This window comes from Tigriopus californicus, chromosome 1 (genome assembly GCF_007210705.1).
Source record: "Tigriopus californicus strain San Diego chromosome 1, Tcal_SD_v2.1, whole genome shotgun sequence".
In the NCBI taxonomy this organism is placed as follows: domain Eukaryota; kingdom Metazoa; phylum Arthropoda; class Copepoda; order Harpacticoida; family Harpacticidae; genus Tigriopus; species Tigriopus californicus.
The window spans coordinates 1293237-1306021 of NC_081440.1; the positions used below are offsets into that span (position 1 = coordinate 1293237).

Sequence of the window (12785 nt, forward strand, 5' to 3'; positions counted from 1 at the left end):
GCTTAAGCCTTTCATCATGCCTGGTCACGTCAAACTCGGTAATACTGGGGAGCCCGATCCCGATCCAATGCCTTACTTGGTGGTGAGTCAGGATATGAGACGGGCAGATATGAACAAGCCGTATGATCCGAGGAAGTCTGTGTGGGCACCTGCTCCAGATGGTGGATTTGTGGAGGCAATGCTGGATTCAGAGGCCGGTGGCAAGACCACAGTCTATGTGGGGCACGAGGTAACACATCCATTAACCAAACACTCACAAGACAAAAGAATCCATTCCTAATGATTTTTTTGATTTGATTCATAGAAAAAAGTTTTTAAAAGTGAGCAAATTGGCCAGATCAATCCTCCCAAATTCGAGAAATGCGAGGACATGGCCAACTTGACTTATCTCAATGATGCCTCTGTATTCTGGAACTTGAAGACCCGGTATCAGGCTAAGCTCATTTACACCTACTCGGGACTCTTTTGCGTGGTGGTGAACCCTTACAAACGATTCCCCATCTACACCCCAACCGTGGTCAAGGTGTACCTTGGGAAAAGAAGGAACGAGGTGCCTCCTCACTTGTGGGCCATCACGGAAACGGCATATCGCAACATGCTTCAGAATACCAAGGATCAGTCCATGTTGATCACTGGTGAGTCCGGAGCCGGAAAGACCGAGAACACCAAGAAGGTCATTTCCTACTTGGCCATGGTGGCCTCGTCAGGCAAGAAGAGTGGCAAGAAGGTTTCACTTGAGGACCAGATCGTGGCTACCAATCCCATCTTGGAGTCCTATGGTAATGCCAAAACATCCAGGAATGACAATTCCTCCCGATTCGGTAAATTCATCCGTATCCATTTTACCACCACCGGAAAACTGGCTGGTTGTGATATTGAGTCCTACCTGCTGGAAAAGTCTCGAATCACCCAACAACAAGAGGTCGAGCGATCCTACCATATCTTTTACCAATTGCTCATGCCGTTCGTGCCCGACATGAAGGCCAAATGCGAGTTGTCCGACGACATCTACGACTACAGCTACGTGTCTCAAGGAAAAACTTCTGTGGCATCCATTGATGACAATGAGGAGCTGGAATACACCGACAACGCCTTCGACATCTTGGGATTCTCTGAGACTGAGAAGTGGGATTGCTTCAAGCTCACAGCTGCTGTCATGTCGATGGGAGAAATCAAGTTCAAGCAAAAGGGTCGTGATGAGCAATGTGAGCCTGACGGCCTTGAGTGGGCCACAAAGGCTGCTACCCTTTGCGGAGTGGATGCCGAGGGTCTTCTTAAGGCCTTTGTTAAGCCTCGCATTAAGGTTGGAACGGAATGGGTTACCAAAGGTCAGAACATTGACCAAGCAACCAATGCCGTTGGGGGTATTGCTCGAGCAATCTATGATCGCATCTTCAAGTGGTTGATCAGCAAGTGTAACGAAACACTAATTGACCCTACAATGAAGAAGTCCCACTTTGTGGCTGTCTTGGATATCGCTGGTTTCGAGATCTTTGAGTACAATGGCTTCGAACAAATCTCCATTAACTTTGTCAATGAGAAGCTTCAACAATTCTTCAACCATCACATGTTTGTAGTGGAACAAGAGGAATATATCTCTGAGGGCATTGATTGGGCTATGGTGGATTTCGGCATGGATTTGGCTGCTTGCATCATCATGTTTGAGAAACCAATGGGCATCTGGGCCATTCTGGAGGAGGAGTCTCTCTTCCCCAAGGCCACTGACAAGACCTTTGAAGAAAAGGTAAAGGCTCAACATTTGGGCAAGTCGCCTCCAATGGCCAAGCCTCAGTCCAAGACGGACAAGAATGCTCACTTTGCCATCATTCATTATGCTGGCATTGTTTCCTACAATGTCACTGGATGGCTGGAGAAGAACAAGGATCCTGTCAATGACACCGTTGTGGATCTCTTAAAGAAGGGTAGCAACGCCCTTTTGGTTCATCTGTGGTTGGATCACCCTGGTCAGACTGCTCCACCTCCAGCTGATGACGCCAAGGGTGGCAAGAAGAAGAAGAAGGGAGGCGGAGCCAAAACCGTGTCTTCCGTCTATTTGGTTCAATTACAATCTCTTATGACTACCCTGCATAGTACAGAGCCCCATTTTATCCGTTGTATCGTTCCCAACACCCACAAGCAACCGGGTGGAGTTGAACCTCAACTTATCATGCATCAGCTCACTTGTAATGGTGTGCTTGAGGGTATTCGCATCTGTATGCGAGGATTCCCCAACAGAATCCAGTATCCAGATTTCAGGCAACGATATCAGGTTTTAGGAGGTGCTAAATCCAATTCCGAAAAAGATCCGAAAAAGTGTGCCCAAATTATTTTGGAAGCCACCGAAGGCTTTGAGCCTGAGAAATACCGCTTAGGCCACACCAAGGTATGTTGGACCCAAATGTTCTATTATTATATGAGGTTAATGGTTTTATCTCAACTTGATTTTTTTTCATCATAGGTGTTCTTCAGGGCCGGAAGCTTGGCTCTTCTGGAAGAGAAGAGAGATGAAATTGTGACGGCTCTCATTCGCAAGATCCAGGGAGGCTGCTTTGGGTTTATGAGCAGGAAGGACTTTGCCAAACGCAAGGCCAAACGGTAAGCTCATATGACAACCATGGTTTGGACTTCAGGTAAAAGTGGGCATTAATGTTAATTTCTCTACATTTTTAGGGATTACATTACGGTTATCCAAAGAAATTTGAGGAAGTACAAAGAGCATAAAGATTGGAATTGGTTTATGATTATTCAGAAGACCAGACCCTTGATTGGCTTGGTAAACGTGGAAGAGGAATTGAGAGTTTTGGAAGAAAAAGCTAATGAAGCCTATGGATTTTATCAAGATCAATTGAACACCAAGGCAAAATTGGAAGAAGAAAACAACGAGCTTTCGGCTGAATTGGAAGGTTTGAGGGCCACTATTAGGCATGAGCAAGGCGATTTGGGAGCTTATCAAGAGAAAATGGCCAAGTTTTCGGCCCAAAAAGCAGATCTTGAGATTCAGTTGCAAGAAAACCGCCAAAAACTTGAACGTGAAGAAAGGGCTCGTCAAAATGCAACTGAAGAAAAAAGAAATTTTGAGCGAGAGGTTGGGTCGGTCAAACAGGAAGCGAGCGAGATGCAAGCCAGATTAGACAAATCATCTCAGGAGAAGAACAAGTTGGATCAGATGCTCAGAGGCCTTAACGATGAAGTTGTTCATCAAGATGAGGTTATTTCCAAGCTGAACAAAGAAAAGCGTCATCTGTCCGACAGTATGAATAAGTTCAACGACGAATTGGCTACCAATCAAGATAAGTTCGCACACTTGAACGACGTCAAGGCTAAATTGGAAAAGACATTGGACCAAATGGATAGCGCTTTGGAAAACGAGAAGCGATTGAAATCCAACGTGGAGAAAGAACGCCGTCGTATGGAAGGCGAGCTGAAAATTTCCCAAGAATCTGTCCTAGATCTAGAACGTGGGAAAAGAGAGTTGGAACAAGCCATCCTCAGGAAGGATACCGAGATCCATCAAATGATCACCAATCTGGACGATGAGCAAGCAGGCATGAATCGAATCCAAAAGAACATCAAGGAACTCCAAGCCCGGGTGGAGGAACTCGAGGAGGAATTGGAAGCTGAGAGGCAAGGCCGCGCCAAGGCCGAGAGACAACGTCAAGATCTGGCCAGAGAATTGGATGAACTAGCCGAGCGTTTGGAAGAGTCCTCTCACGCTACTGTAGCGCAAATGGAGCTCAACAAGAAACGCGAGAGTGAGATTATGAAACTCAGGAAAGACGTCGAGGAGATCAATATCCAACATGAGGCCACTCTCATTAGTTTGAGGAGGAAGCATCAAGATGCCGTGGCTGAAATGTCCGACCAAATTGATCAGCTCAATAAATTGAGGGCCCGAATCGAAAAGGATAAGGGAACTGTTCGTATGCAGTTGGACGATACTCGAGCCGCCACGGACCACGTGAATCATGACAAGTCCGTGGCTGAGAAGAACCTGAAGGCCTTGGATGGACAACTCATGCAACTTCAAAAGAAGATTGATGACCATGTGGCAGCTTTGGTAGACTACGAGAATCAGAACAAACGATTGACATCAGAAAATGCCAATTTGTTCACACGTTTGGAAGATTTAATGGGCAATGCCTCCATCCTGCAAAAGGTCAAGATTCAGTTGGCGAGCCAATTGGACGATGCGAAGCGAAACTGCGACGAAGAGGCCAAGGAGCGTCAATCTTTGTTGGGACGATTCAGGACCCTGGAGCACGAATATGATGGGGTCAAGAGCCATTGCGATGACGAGATCCAACAGAAGGAGGAAGTGGCTCGTCAAATGGCCAAGGCTAGTGATGAGTGCAATCTGTGGCGAATGAAGTACGAGAATGACATCCTGATTAAGGTTGAGGAGCTTGAGGCCACCAAAATCAAGCTTCAGGCCCGCTTGGCCGAGGCTGAGAGCACCATGGAGAGCTTAAATGGCCGACTGATGGCTCTTGAGAAATCCAAGGATGCGACGGCCAAGGAGATTGAAGAAATGGCCATGCGTGTGGATCAGGCCAATGTGCTCTACAATCAGGCCGAACGGAAGATCAAGATGATGGACGCAGCTATCGCCGAATGGAAGAGCAAGGCTGATAGTGCTTCAATGGAGCTGAACAACAGTCAAAAGGAGTGTCGAAACGCTTCAGCCGAGCTTTTCAGAGTCAAAAATGGCTACGAAGAGGCTGCTTCGCAATTGGACGAGGTCAAGAGAGAAAATAACAACTTGAGTGAAGAAATCAAGGACCTGATGGAACAAATCTCCGAAGGGGGTCGATCTATTCACGAAATTGAAAAGCAGAGAAAGAAACTTGAGTCAGAGAAGTTCGAGCTCGAGTCTGCTCTGAGTGACGCTGAAGGTGCTTTGGAACAGGAAGAGAACAAGCTTTTGAGGCTAAACTTGGAGGTGAATCAGGTGAGAGCGGATATCGAGAAGAGGATCCAGGAGAAGGAGGAGGAATTCGAAGGTACCAAGAGGAATCATGCCAAGCAACTCGAGCAAATGCAATTCAACATTGAAGCAGAGTTGAAGGCCAAAGCGGAGGCGATGAGGATGCGCAAGAAACTCGAGCTTGATGTGACAGAATTGGAATCTGCCCTCGAGCACGCCAGTCTTGCCAATATGGAATTGCAGAAGAACATCAAGGGTTATCAAGAAAGGATCAAGGAACGAACCGCTCAATTCGAGGAGGAGCAACGAGCCAAAGATGAAGCTCGAGACATGATGCTGGCCGCCGAGAGACGAGCAGGATCCCTTCAGAATGGTCTGGAAGAGGCCAAGACCATGCTGGATCAAGCTGATCGTGCTCGAAAGCAATCTGAGCAAGAGCTCTCCGACACCAATGAGACTTTGGCCGATCTAACTGTTCAGAATCAGAGTCTGAACTCTGCGAAGAGAAAACTGGATCAAGATCTTGGTGATCTTCGGGTGAGTTTCTTGTTTGCTTGTAAACTTTATAAGCACAAACATCTTTCTCTGAGAGGCTCAATTCAAAATTCTCCCTTAGGGCGAGGCTGACGAGGCCGCGTCTGATGCGCGGATGACCGAGGACAAAGCCAAGAGGGCCATGTTGGATGCTGCCAAGATCGCCGAGGAACTTCGATACGAACAAGAATTTGCCCAAGCCCTTGAGAAGGAGCGAAAAGACATGGAAGCCCGGGCCCACGAAATCCAAGTGCAAGTTGACGATGCCGAGCAGAATGCCATCAAATGGGGTCGGAAGATGGTGGCCAAGTTGGATTCCAGAGTCAAGGAACTCGAAGCCGAATTGGACACGGAACAACGACGTCTGGGAGATGCCACCAAGAACTTCAGAAAAGCGGATCGCGGCATCAAGGAGTACACTTTCCGACAAGAGGAAGATCGTAAGAATGCGGAACGAATGCAAGAGTTGGTGGATAGATTGCAAAACCAGGTAAGATAAAGGTCGCCGGAGTTCAAAACCCCATGAGAACCTTCCGTCATGTTTGTTGTCTTTGATTTTCTCAGGTGCGCAACTACAAGAAGCAGATTGAAGAGGCGGAGGAGATTGCTGCGTTGAACTTGGCCAAATACCGAAAAGCTCAGGTTGAGTTGCAAGAGTCGTTGGAGCGCGCTGATTTAAATGAGCAAGCTTTAGCCAAGTACAGAGCTCGTGGCCGATCTGCCTCCATTGCCAGAGACTTCTGAATACAACCTGAATTTTTGTTAGAATATTTGTTTGGTTACAAACGCTTAGGTTTAAGGAATTTTGCTTGAAAAAAGTCAGCCAATCGGCGTTTGCTTTCTTTCATGAATCGGAATGGAATGATCACCTATATATCCACGTAAAAAGTATATGATGAAATACAATGCAATTAGCCCTCTCGACGGTGTCCTGTTCCATCTATTTACAATGTTTATTAGGTCTTTGATTCTAGAAGCATGTGGCAACATTCAACATCCGATTGTGAAAAGAGATACGTTTTAAAGAAAATGGATCGAGAAAAGGTGGAAGAATTGCAAAAAAAAATTCCAATTTGTATCACAGAAAGGAAATATCTTTAAGTCCAAGGGGGAAATAGGTGTTGAACACACGAGGGTGGTTGCCATTATTGTCATTGAATCGCCAGAAGAAGAGAGAAATTGGGACGAGGATATTATTGCACACTTTTTTCCCTTCCAATATGGATTGACTTAGATTGCTTCTCTCACGTGGGCCATAGCTCACGCCTATTGCACAATATAAAGTTAACTATCATCATAGAAATAATTAAAACGTATAAGAGACTTCACTCTCGTTGTCATTCATGGCATTTGGAATTGTGCGCTTCCGAAATCTCATGGCAAATATAGTTCACATAGGGTAATAGGGTATTCCCATCATCGCTCCTCATTGTCCTTCTTGGGTGTCCGGGGTCGTTGCATCAGATCCATGGTTTTCTGGGCCCAATCGCTACTCAGTGAGACCTTGTCGAAGAGCCGCGGCCTTTGAGCGATACTTGAACAGCCTTTCCTCCACGCGGACACTCCAACTAGATGCCACTCACCGGCGGCTTGGCACATTAAAGGAGCTCCCGCGAATTCCTCGCCCTACATAACAATAGATCGTTGTGAAGTTGCTACTGGATTAAGTTGGAATCAGCATAATCTGCTCCTTACGTAACACGTAGAGCTCTCGGTAGTTTCTTGCGTACAAATTGAATTAGCCGGGACTTCACTATCCTCGGCACATTTCCCCAATTCCGCCGGTTCCAGGTATACTAAATGCAATTGCTCGCCTAAAACACAGAAATTGAATTTTGCTTCAACACTCTCTCTTCCCTGTATGCATATGTATATCCTGGGTCATGGTTCACTTACGCTCTGGGTTCCAGCCCAATGTAGCGCACGTGGCCCCCATGTGAATGAACTCGTCCGACGAAGGGAGACAAATGGGACGAGCGAAATCTGAGAACACCACCGCCTTATCCATTTTGAGGATCACGATGGAATTGCCTTCCACGGGAGATTTCACCATTCCAACGATCCGCCGTTTCTGTTCCCATGGAGCGCGACTGTTTAGACGGACACTGGCAAATCTGGCCACCCACTTGGATCTTCCTTGGCTAAAATTAGTTCATTTGATTATGCTACATGCGTATGTAAGGTAGTGATTGCCAAATTATTGATTTTGAAAGGATATGAAAATCAGAAAGAGTGGGAAACCGAATTGATGTAAATATTTTAGACTGATAAACCTCAAAGAACCCTTCATCCGAAATTGAGACGAACTAGAAAGAAACGAAAACTCGACATGGAAAACCCTATTTCATAAAAGGACCCAATGTTTACATTGCAATAAAAGTCACTTGGAGACAACTAATCTGGACTTTTTCCCAGGGTTATAGAAACTGATTCACATATGATTCACAAATAGATATGAATATGTGAATCAAAGTTTGTTTGAAAAATTGAGATCGGTAACTATAACAGGGATTTTTTTGTGAATGGTAATGGCAGATTTACAAATATTAAGGTAAGTCAAGGACACCTTTAAATCCATATGAAAGGTATCCTGGTGTACATTATCTACCATCGGATTGTTCCACGTGGAAACTGACATTCAAAGCACAATATGACATGTCCAAAATAAGCTATTTTTGAATTGGTTTACCCTTGGAAACAGGACGCTGTGGTCATGATCCAGCGCTCATTTATGAGTGTTCCATCGCAAACGTGATTTCCATTCTTGAGCAAAGCCACATGCCAAGGCCAATCTCCATGGAGAGCATCACTCCGACCTTCTTCCATTCGAGCCTTATCTTCCATTTTTACGTGAGCCGGCCTTCGACCACATTCCAAGTGTTCACACTCAATATGGACCACTTCGCGGGCGTTGCAGGGTACGCTGATGAAGCTCTTGGCATCGGACATGGGTCCGATCATGTCCACATATCGGATATCCTCATTCTCCTCGGTGTCAGTTTGTAAGGCAATGCTCTTCAGGTCTCGATATTCCAACATGTTGCACATGGACTGACCCAGCTTGTCCAAGACCCGTCCCACTTCCGAACTTGGGACGGTTCGATTCATATCGTCAGCACAGACTTTTCCGGCTTGTCCGCCTTCTTGGAAGACAAGGTAGCCCTTGTCGTAGTACTGATGGACATAACTGGCAAAATCCATATGTGGGGCCAAGGACACTGGTCAAAAGATAATGGATAATTAGATATATGTATATATACATAGCCCTGGGATTAATTGTCAAGCATCTTACAACATCCTTTCTCATCGGCACCGTTGTCACAATCGATGTTTCCGTCGCACATTTTGTCCTTTGGAATGCACATTTTCCCTACTCCACAGTGAAAGTGATGCTCGGGACAATAGGGACAGTACAGCTCATCAGAGAAATCTGGACAATCAACCACTCCATCACACACGAGATCGCCTTGATTTCTGTTTCGCATCTCAGCCACGCACCCTACAAGTAAACGTGTATTAATTAGACTCGCAGACAGCATGCTTCAGCAATTATGTATGGTCTCTAATTGAACTATTTGAAACCAAACCAAGCGGAATGTTCTCCCACAGAGGAACAAATGAAACTTATACAGGACTGTGGTAAAACATGTTGTGCAGTCGACTCACCTGGCTTTGAGATGCACGCTCCGGGTCCGTCAGATTCGGTGGCTAATGCATCGCACTGAATTCGATCACGTAAATCTCCAGGAAGGATATTGCCACAATCCTCCATGAATTCGAGACAGAAGTCCCGACAAGGGAGGATCATCTTTTGTTGAAAACATACTGGTTGAAGGAGTTGGCAAACGAATTCATATGACAATGTGTAGCACTTGGAGTCAACGATCTCCTTGAATTTCTCGATATCATATTTAGCTTCTTCCACCTTGGTATGGCCCATGGCGTTGGGAAATGTGGTGAAGTTGTAGGGTAGTTGGAGGCAAAACTCGATTTGGAATGGCGCACATTGACGTTTGGAACCCAATCCAAGAGCATTGTCTTCTTCATAAGCATTTTTGACGGTGGTCATCGTGCTGTCCGAATAAGCAACATCCTCATCTGATCGAGCTGTGGAATGATCATGGTGGTGATAGCCCTCGTCTTCATCATGCTCATGATAGGATTCCAAATCATTGTCATCATGATACTGATGCCCTTGATGAAAGGAATCAATTCGACTTCGTTGGGTGTGATCTCCTCCAAAAACTAAAGCAGGTGTGGAACGTTGGGGAGGATCAATGGAAGGAGCTCGCTCTGGAATTCAAAACACGATAAAGCAAATAGTACAATAAAGACCTGATCCTGGTTGAATGTAATGGGAGATTTTACCTTGAATTTCCAAGCTCTCATCATCAATGACTAATTCGCCCAGAATGGATTCGGTAGAATTGGTAGCCACTTGGATTTCATGTTTGATCACAGTGAGGAGTTCTTCGGACTTAGGCTCTCCTTTGGAAGGATCCATGTGCACGTTGAAGTGAACGGTCAAGCCATCTTCTCCCAATCTAAAGGTTACATTAGCAAGGTTAACCCAGGCGAGGTGAAGACATTCTAAATTTAAAATTGGTCGTCCTTGGCATGACCTTCCTCTTTAAACAACAGAGACTTCAACATGATGCGATATTTGCAGGACTTTCAAAGAGTCATCTTGCTAACCAAATCGTTGATGAACCGTGGGAATGACGGAAAATCAAAGAAAAGGGTTGGCCACTATCATGCCAATTCATGATTTGTCTCTTTTGGCTTAATTTCCCCAAGTCACATAAGTAAAGTGCACTCCTTGGTTACAATCTTGAGGCTTCACTCTTTGAAGATTTGCATTCGCATTTTATTTGAATTTCCCGCTCAATGTACGAGTACATAGGAGCAAATCAGCAAAAGGTTTGAAGCCAACGGAAAAAGAAGGCAACTCAAACTCTCTTACCCTTCCAGAAGAAACACCTCATTGTGCAAGTAACTGTTGGCCAGAGGACTTCCCGCGATGACAAGATCCAGTTTATGTTGGTAGAAGCGCGACTTCTCAATATGGACATAGGAGCCCACCTCTGCCACGCCCCTCGGGAGATAGTCCCCATCGCTTACAGTGAACTGGCCTCGGAAGACGGTTTCTCTTTGAGGAACGTGAGACCTCAGGAATTTGTCTGAAAAAAAATCCAAAAAACAATCACAGGTTGTAAGTGAAACTAAGGCAGACGGGAAATCTCTTCGAAGAAATGCCAATTGGAACATGCACTGAGGTAATTAGGTGACTTACATCCAAAGTAGATCCCTGCTATCGCCAGGACGATGGTGAAGAGCATGGCCATGCTCACGCCAATGAACCAACGCCTCTCGGTGCATCCGGCCCGATTTCGTCGGATCCGCAGGGATGAATCCGTGCCCGAGGTCGAGGACGAGCGAGAAAACAAAGCTTGTTCCGCCTTCCCACACATATACTGGAAGTGGAAAGCAAAGACAACACTGTTACTTTTTGTTGGTTGGGCTTGGGCGTTTGTTCCAAGGGATATAATGCGGGCGTTGATGTGGTTGGGATTCAATCACCTTCTGCTTGCCCATGGCGTGATTGAGTGCATTTCTTAGCCCCATGTGGTAGAAAGGACACTCGGAAAACCAACACACTTAATCAGATTATGAGCAACAGACCAAGTCACATGTTGTTCAACAACTCGTTGACTTCCCGAAATTCATTCACTTTCATTGGAGAAACTCGATGGTGCAAAGCAAGACAGTGGACGGTTTCAAACTGTTTTTCTTCAGGGCGGTTGTCCGCGGCCTCTATCCGACTTCATCGAGGGTTTGTTAGATTCGTTTCAGCTCTAGGAAAGTGGTTGGCCATTGCCTCAGCATCGCCCCAACTAACTTGTACGCATTCTTGGCCATACAAAGAGGATAGCATACTCCACACTGCATATTGGTCCGGTAGGGAGTAGGGAGTTGGGAGGCAGGTATCAGAGGTCCTCCTAATTCTGGCGTCTCGGTAAACACTTTCCCGAATGAACAGACCAAGAACGTTCTTCGTTCATTCTGGTCCTCCTCTTGCTACTTGGGAGAATGGAGGGAGTCAAAGTAACTGCTCTTTTGGCATTGGCTCTTCATTTCAGGCACGAACATGAAAAGAGGTGATCTAAATGCAAATACCTCCCCAAATTGGAGGCCATATTTTGGCAAGAACTAATGTAAATTAATCTATGTGAAATGGTGAAATTCTTATGGACATGTTGAAAGAAATTAGGACAAGCACCAGAAGGGGTTTGGAATAAGTAGTAGCAACTCATGAGAAAAGTCCAAATTTCGAAATCTACTTTTACTCATCAAAACCCCTCAAGATTGGGTGCGAAGTGTGAGGCGCTCCCGTTATCCACTATGAAATCATCAATCAAGACAATGTAAACCGACAGTTTGAATTCAAAATCATGTCCTCGCCATCTTGGGCAAAATGAAACCTCATGTGCAGGTGTCCCAATATGCCGCTAAAAAGGGCATATTCAAATCTTGCTAATACGTAGTTAGTGCGAAATTGCAAATTGCTCAATAATTTAGTGAAACCAGGTGACTTCCATCAACATCTGTGAATGGCCGAAGTGAATTGAACGTAATCCCGAACATAAGTGCGTCAGTGGTGGATGTCGTCAAGCTTGAGGTGCGCATAGTCGGGTCTTACATTGGTCGTCATATCTGGGTTTAACGGGCATCCATTGATAGGGCATGGCTCGGGGCTCTCCAGAGTGGTCAAAGCCGTAGCCGCACTCATCGGGCCACCATAAATGGATGTCCCGGATGTCACCCCGTCGTCCGTGCTGGCCATGTCGGAATCCCGCGCACTCATGGCAGCCTTCTTCCTATTACGGGCCCTTTCCAAAAGCATTAGGGTCTTGGTAGGCGGTGCCATAGGCTGAGGGGTGTGGATCTCTTCAAGGATCTCATTCTGTTCAGCCGAGATCTTACTCGCGTTCGAGATTGAAGTGCGCTCGGCTGGAACGGGATGGAACATCGGGCTGCCGAATCGGTCGAATCCATTGAAGCCAATCTGAGTGGATCGCTCCTGGAGCCGCAACTCCTGGACCGTTTCCAAAAGAGCCTTGGTGTCTGGCGAGAGTTGAAAAATGTCGGCCTTGGCCAAGCGAAAGCCAGACGCCACAGCGTTGGTATTGGATGAGGTGTCTCGAGTCGAATGTCGGCGTTTGGGCTTGGGTCGGTACTAGCAGACAAGATGGTTAGGGCATATTACTGAATGTGCTGAACGTATGAACAGTGACATAGAGTGCGCAATGCTTTGTACTAGGACGAG

The 12785-nt window shown here is 46.0% G+C and overlaps 2 protein-coding genes across 4 annotated transcripts in view; one reads left to right on the plus strand and one right to left on the minus strand.

The window, feature by feature from the left end:
- On the plus strand, nt 1-6380 carry LOC131877899 (myosin heavy chain, muscle-like). The gene is made up of 6 exons (XM_059223732.1): nt 1-229; nt 305-2383; nt 2459-2595; nt 2671-5461; nt 5541-5948; nt 6023-6380. Exons 1-6 carry the CDS (start codon nt 17-19, stop codon nt 6200-6202), a joined length of 5808 nt encoding a protein of 1935 aa, XP_059079715.1. The 5' UTR covers nt 1-16; the 3' UTR covers nt 6203-6380.
- Nucleotides 6381-12785, minus strand: part of LOC131877928 (atrial natriuretic peptide-converting enzyme-like) — a 24306-nt gene continuing 17901 nt past the window's right edge. For 2 of the 3 annotated variants that reach the window (XM_059223781.1, XM_059223772.1), the window contains exons 2-10: nt 10752-10932; nt 10422-10638; nt 9827-10002; nt 9125-9751; nt 8751-8957; nt 8148-8676; nt 7355-7599; nt 7154-7272; nt 6381-7084 (exon numbers count right to left, since the gene is read on the minus strand). In XM_059223781.1, coding sequence (XP_059079764.1) covers nt 6875-7084; nt 7154-7272; nt 7355-7599; nt 8148-8676; nt 8751-8957; nt 9125-9751; nt 9827-10002; nt 10422-10638; nt 10752-10932 — 2511 coding nt within the window. In that variant the 3' untranslated portion in view covers nt 6381-6874. Of the gene's footprint in view, nt 7085-7153; nt 7273-7354; nt 7600-8147; nt 8677-8750; nt 8958-9124; nt 9752-9826; nt 10003-10421; nt 10639-10751; nt 10933-12158; nt 12775-12785 lie in introns of those variants that run through there. The other variant, XM_059223787.1, reaches the window with a different exon arrangement.

Bases quoted from the DNA above. Each gene is read 5' to 3' on its own strand.
- LOC131877899 (XM_059223732.1), top strand. From the start codon at position 17: ATGCCTGGTCACGTCAAACTCGGTAATACTGGGGAGCCCGATCCCGAT. The intron at 230-304 runs GTAACACATCCA...TTTGATTCATAG, and splicing joins CAGTCTATGTGGGGCACGAG to AAAAAAGTTTTTAAAAGTGA. The intron at 5,949-6,022 runs GTAAGATAAAGG...TGATTTTCTCAG, and splicing joins TGGATAGATTGCAAAACCAG to GTGCGCAACTACAAGAAGCA.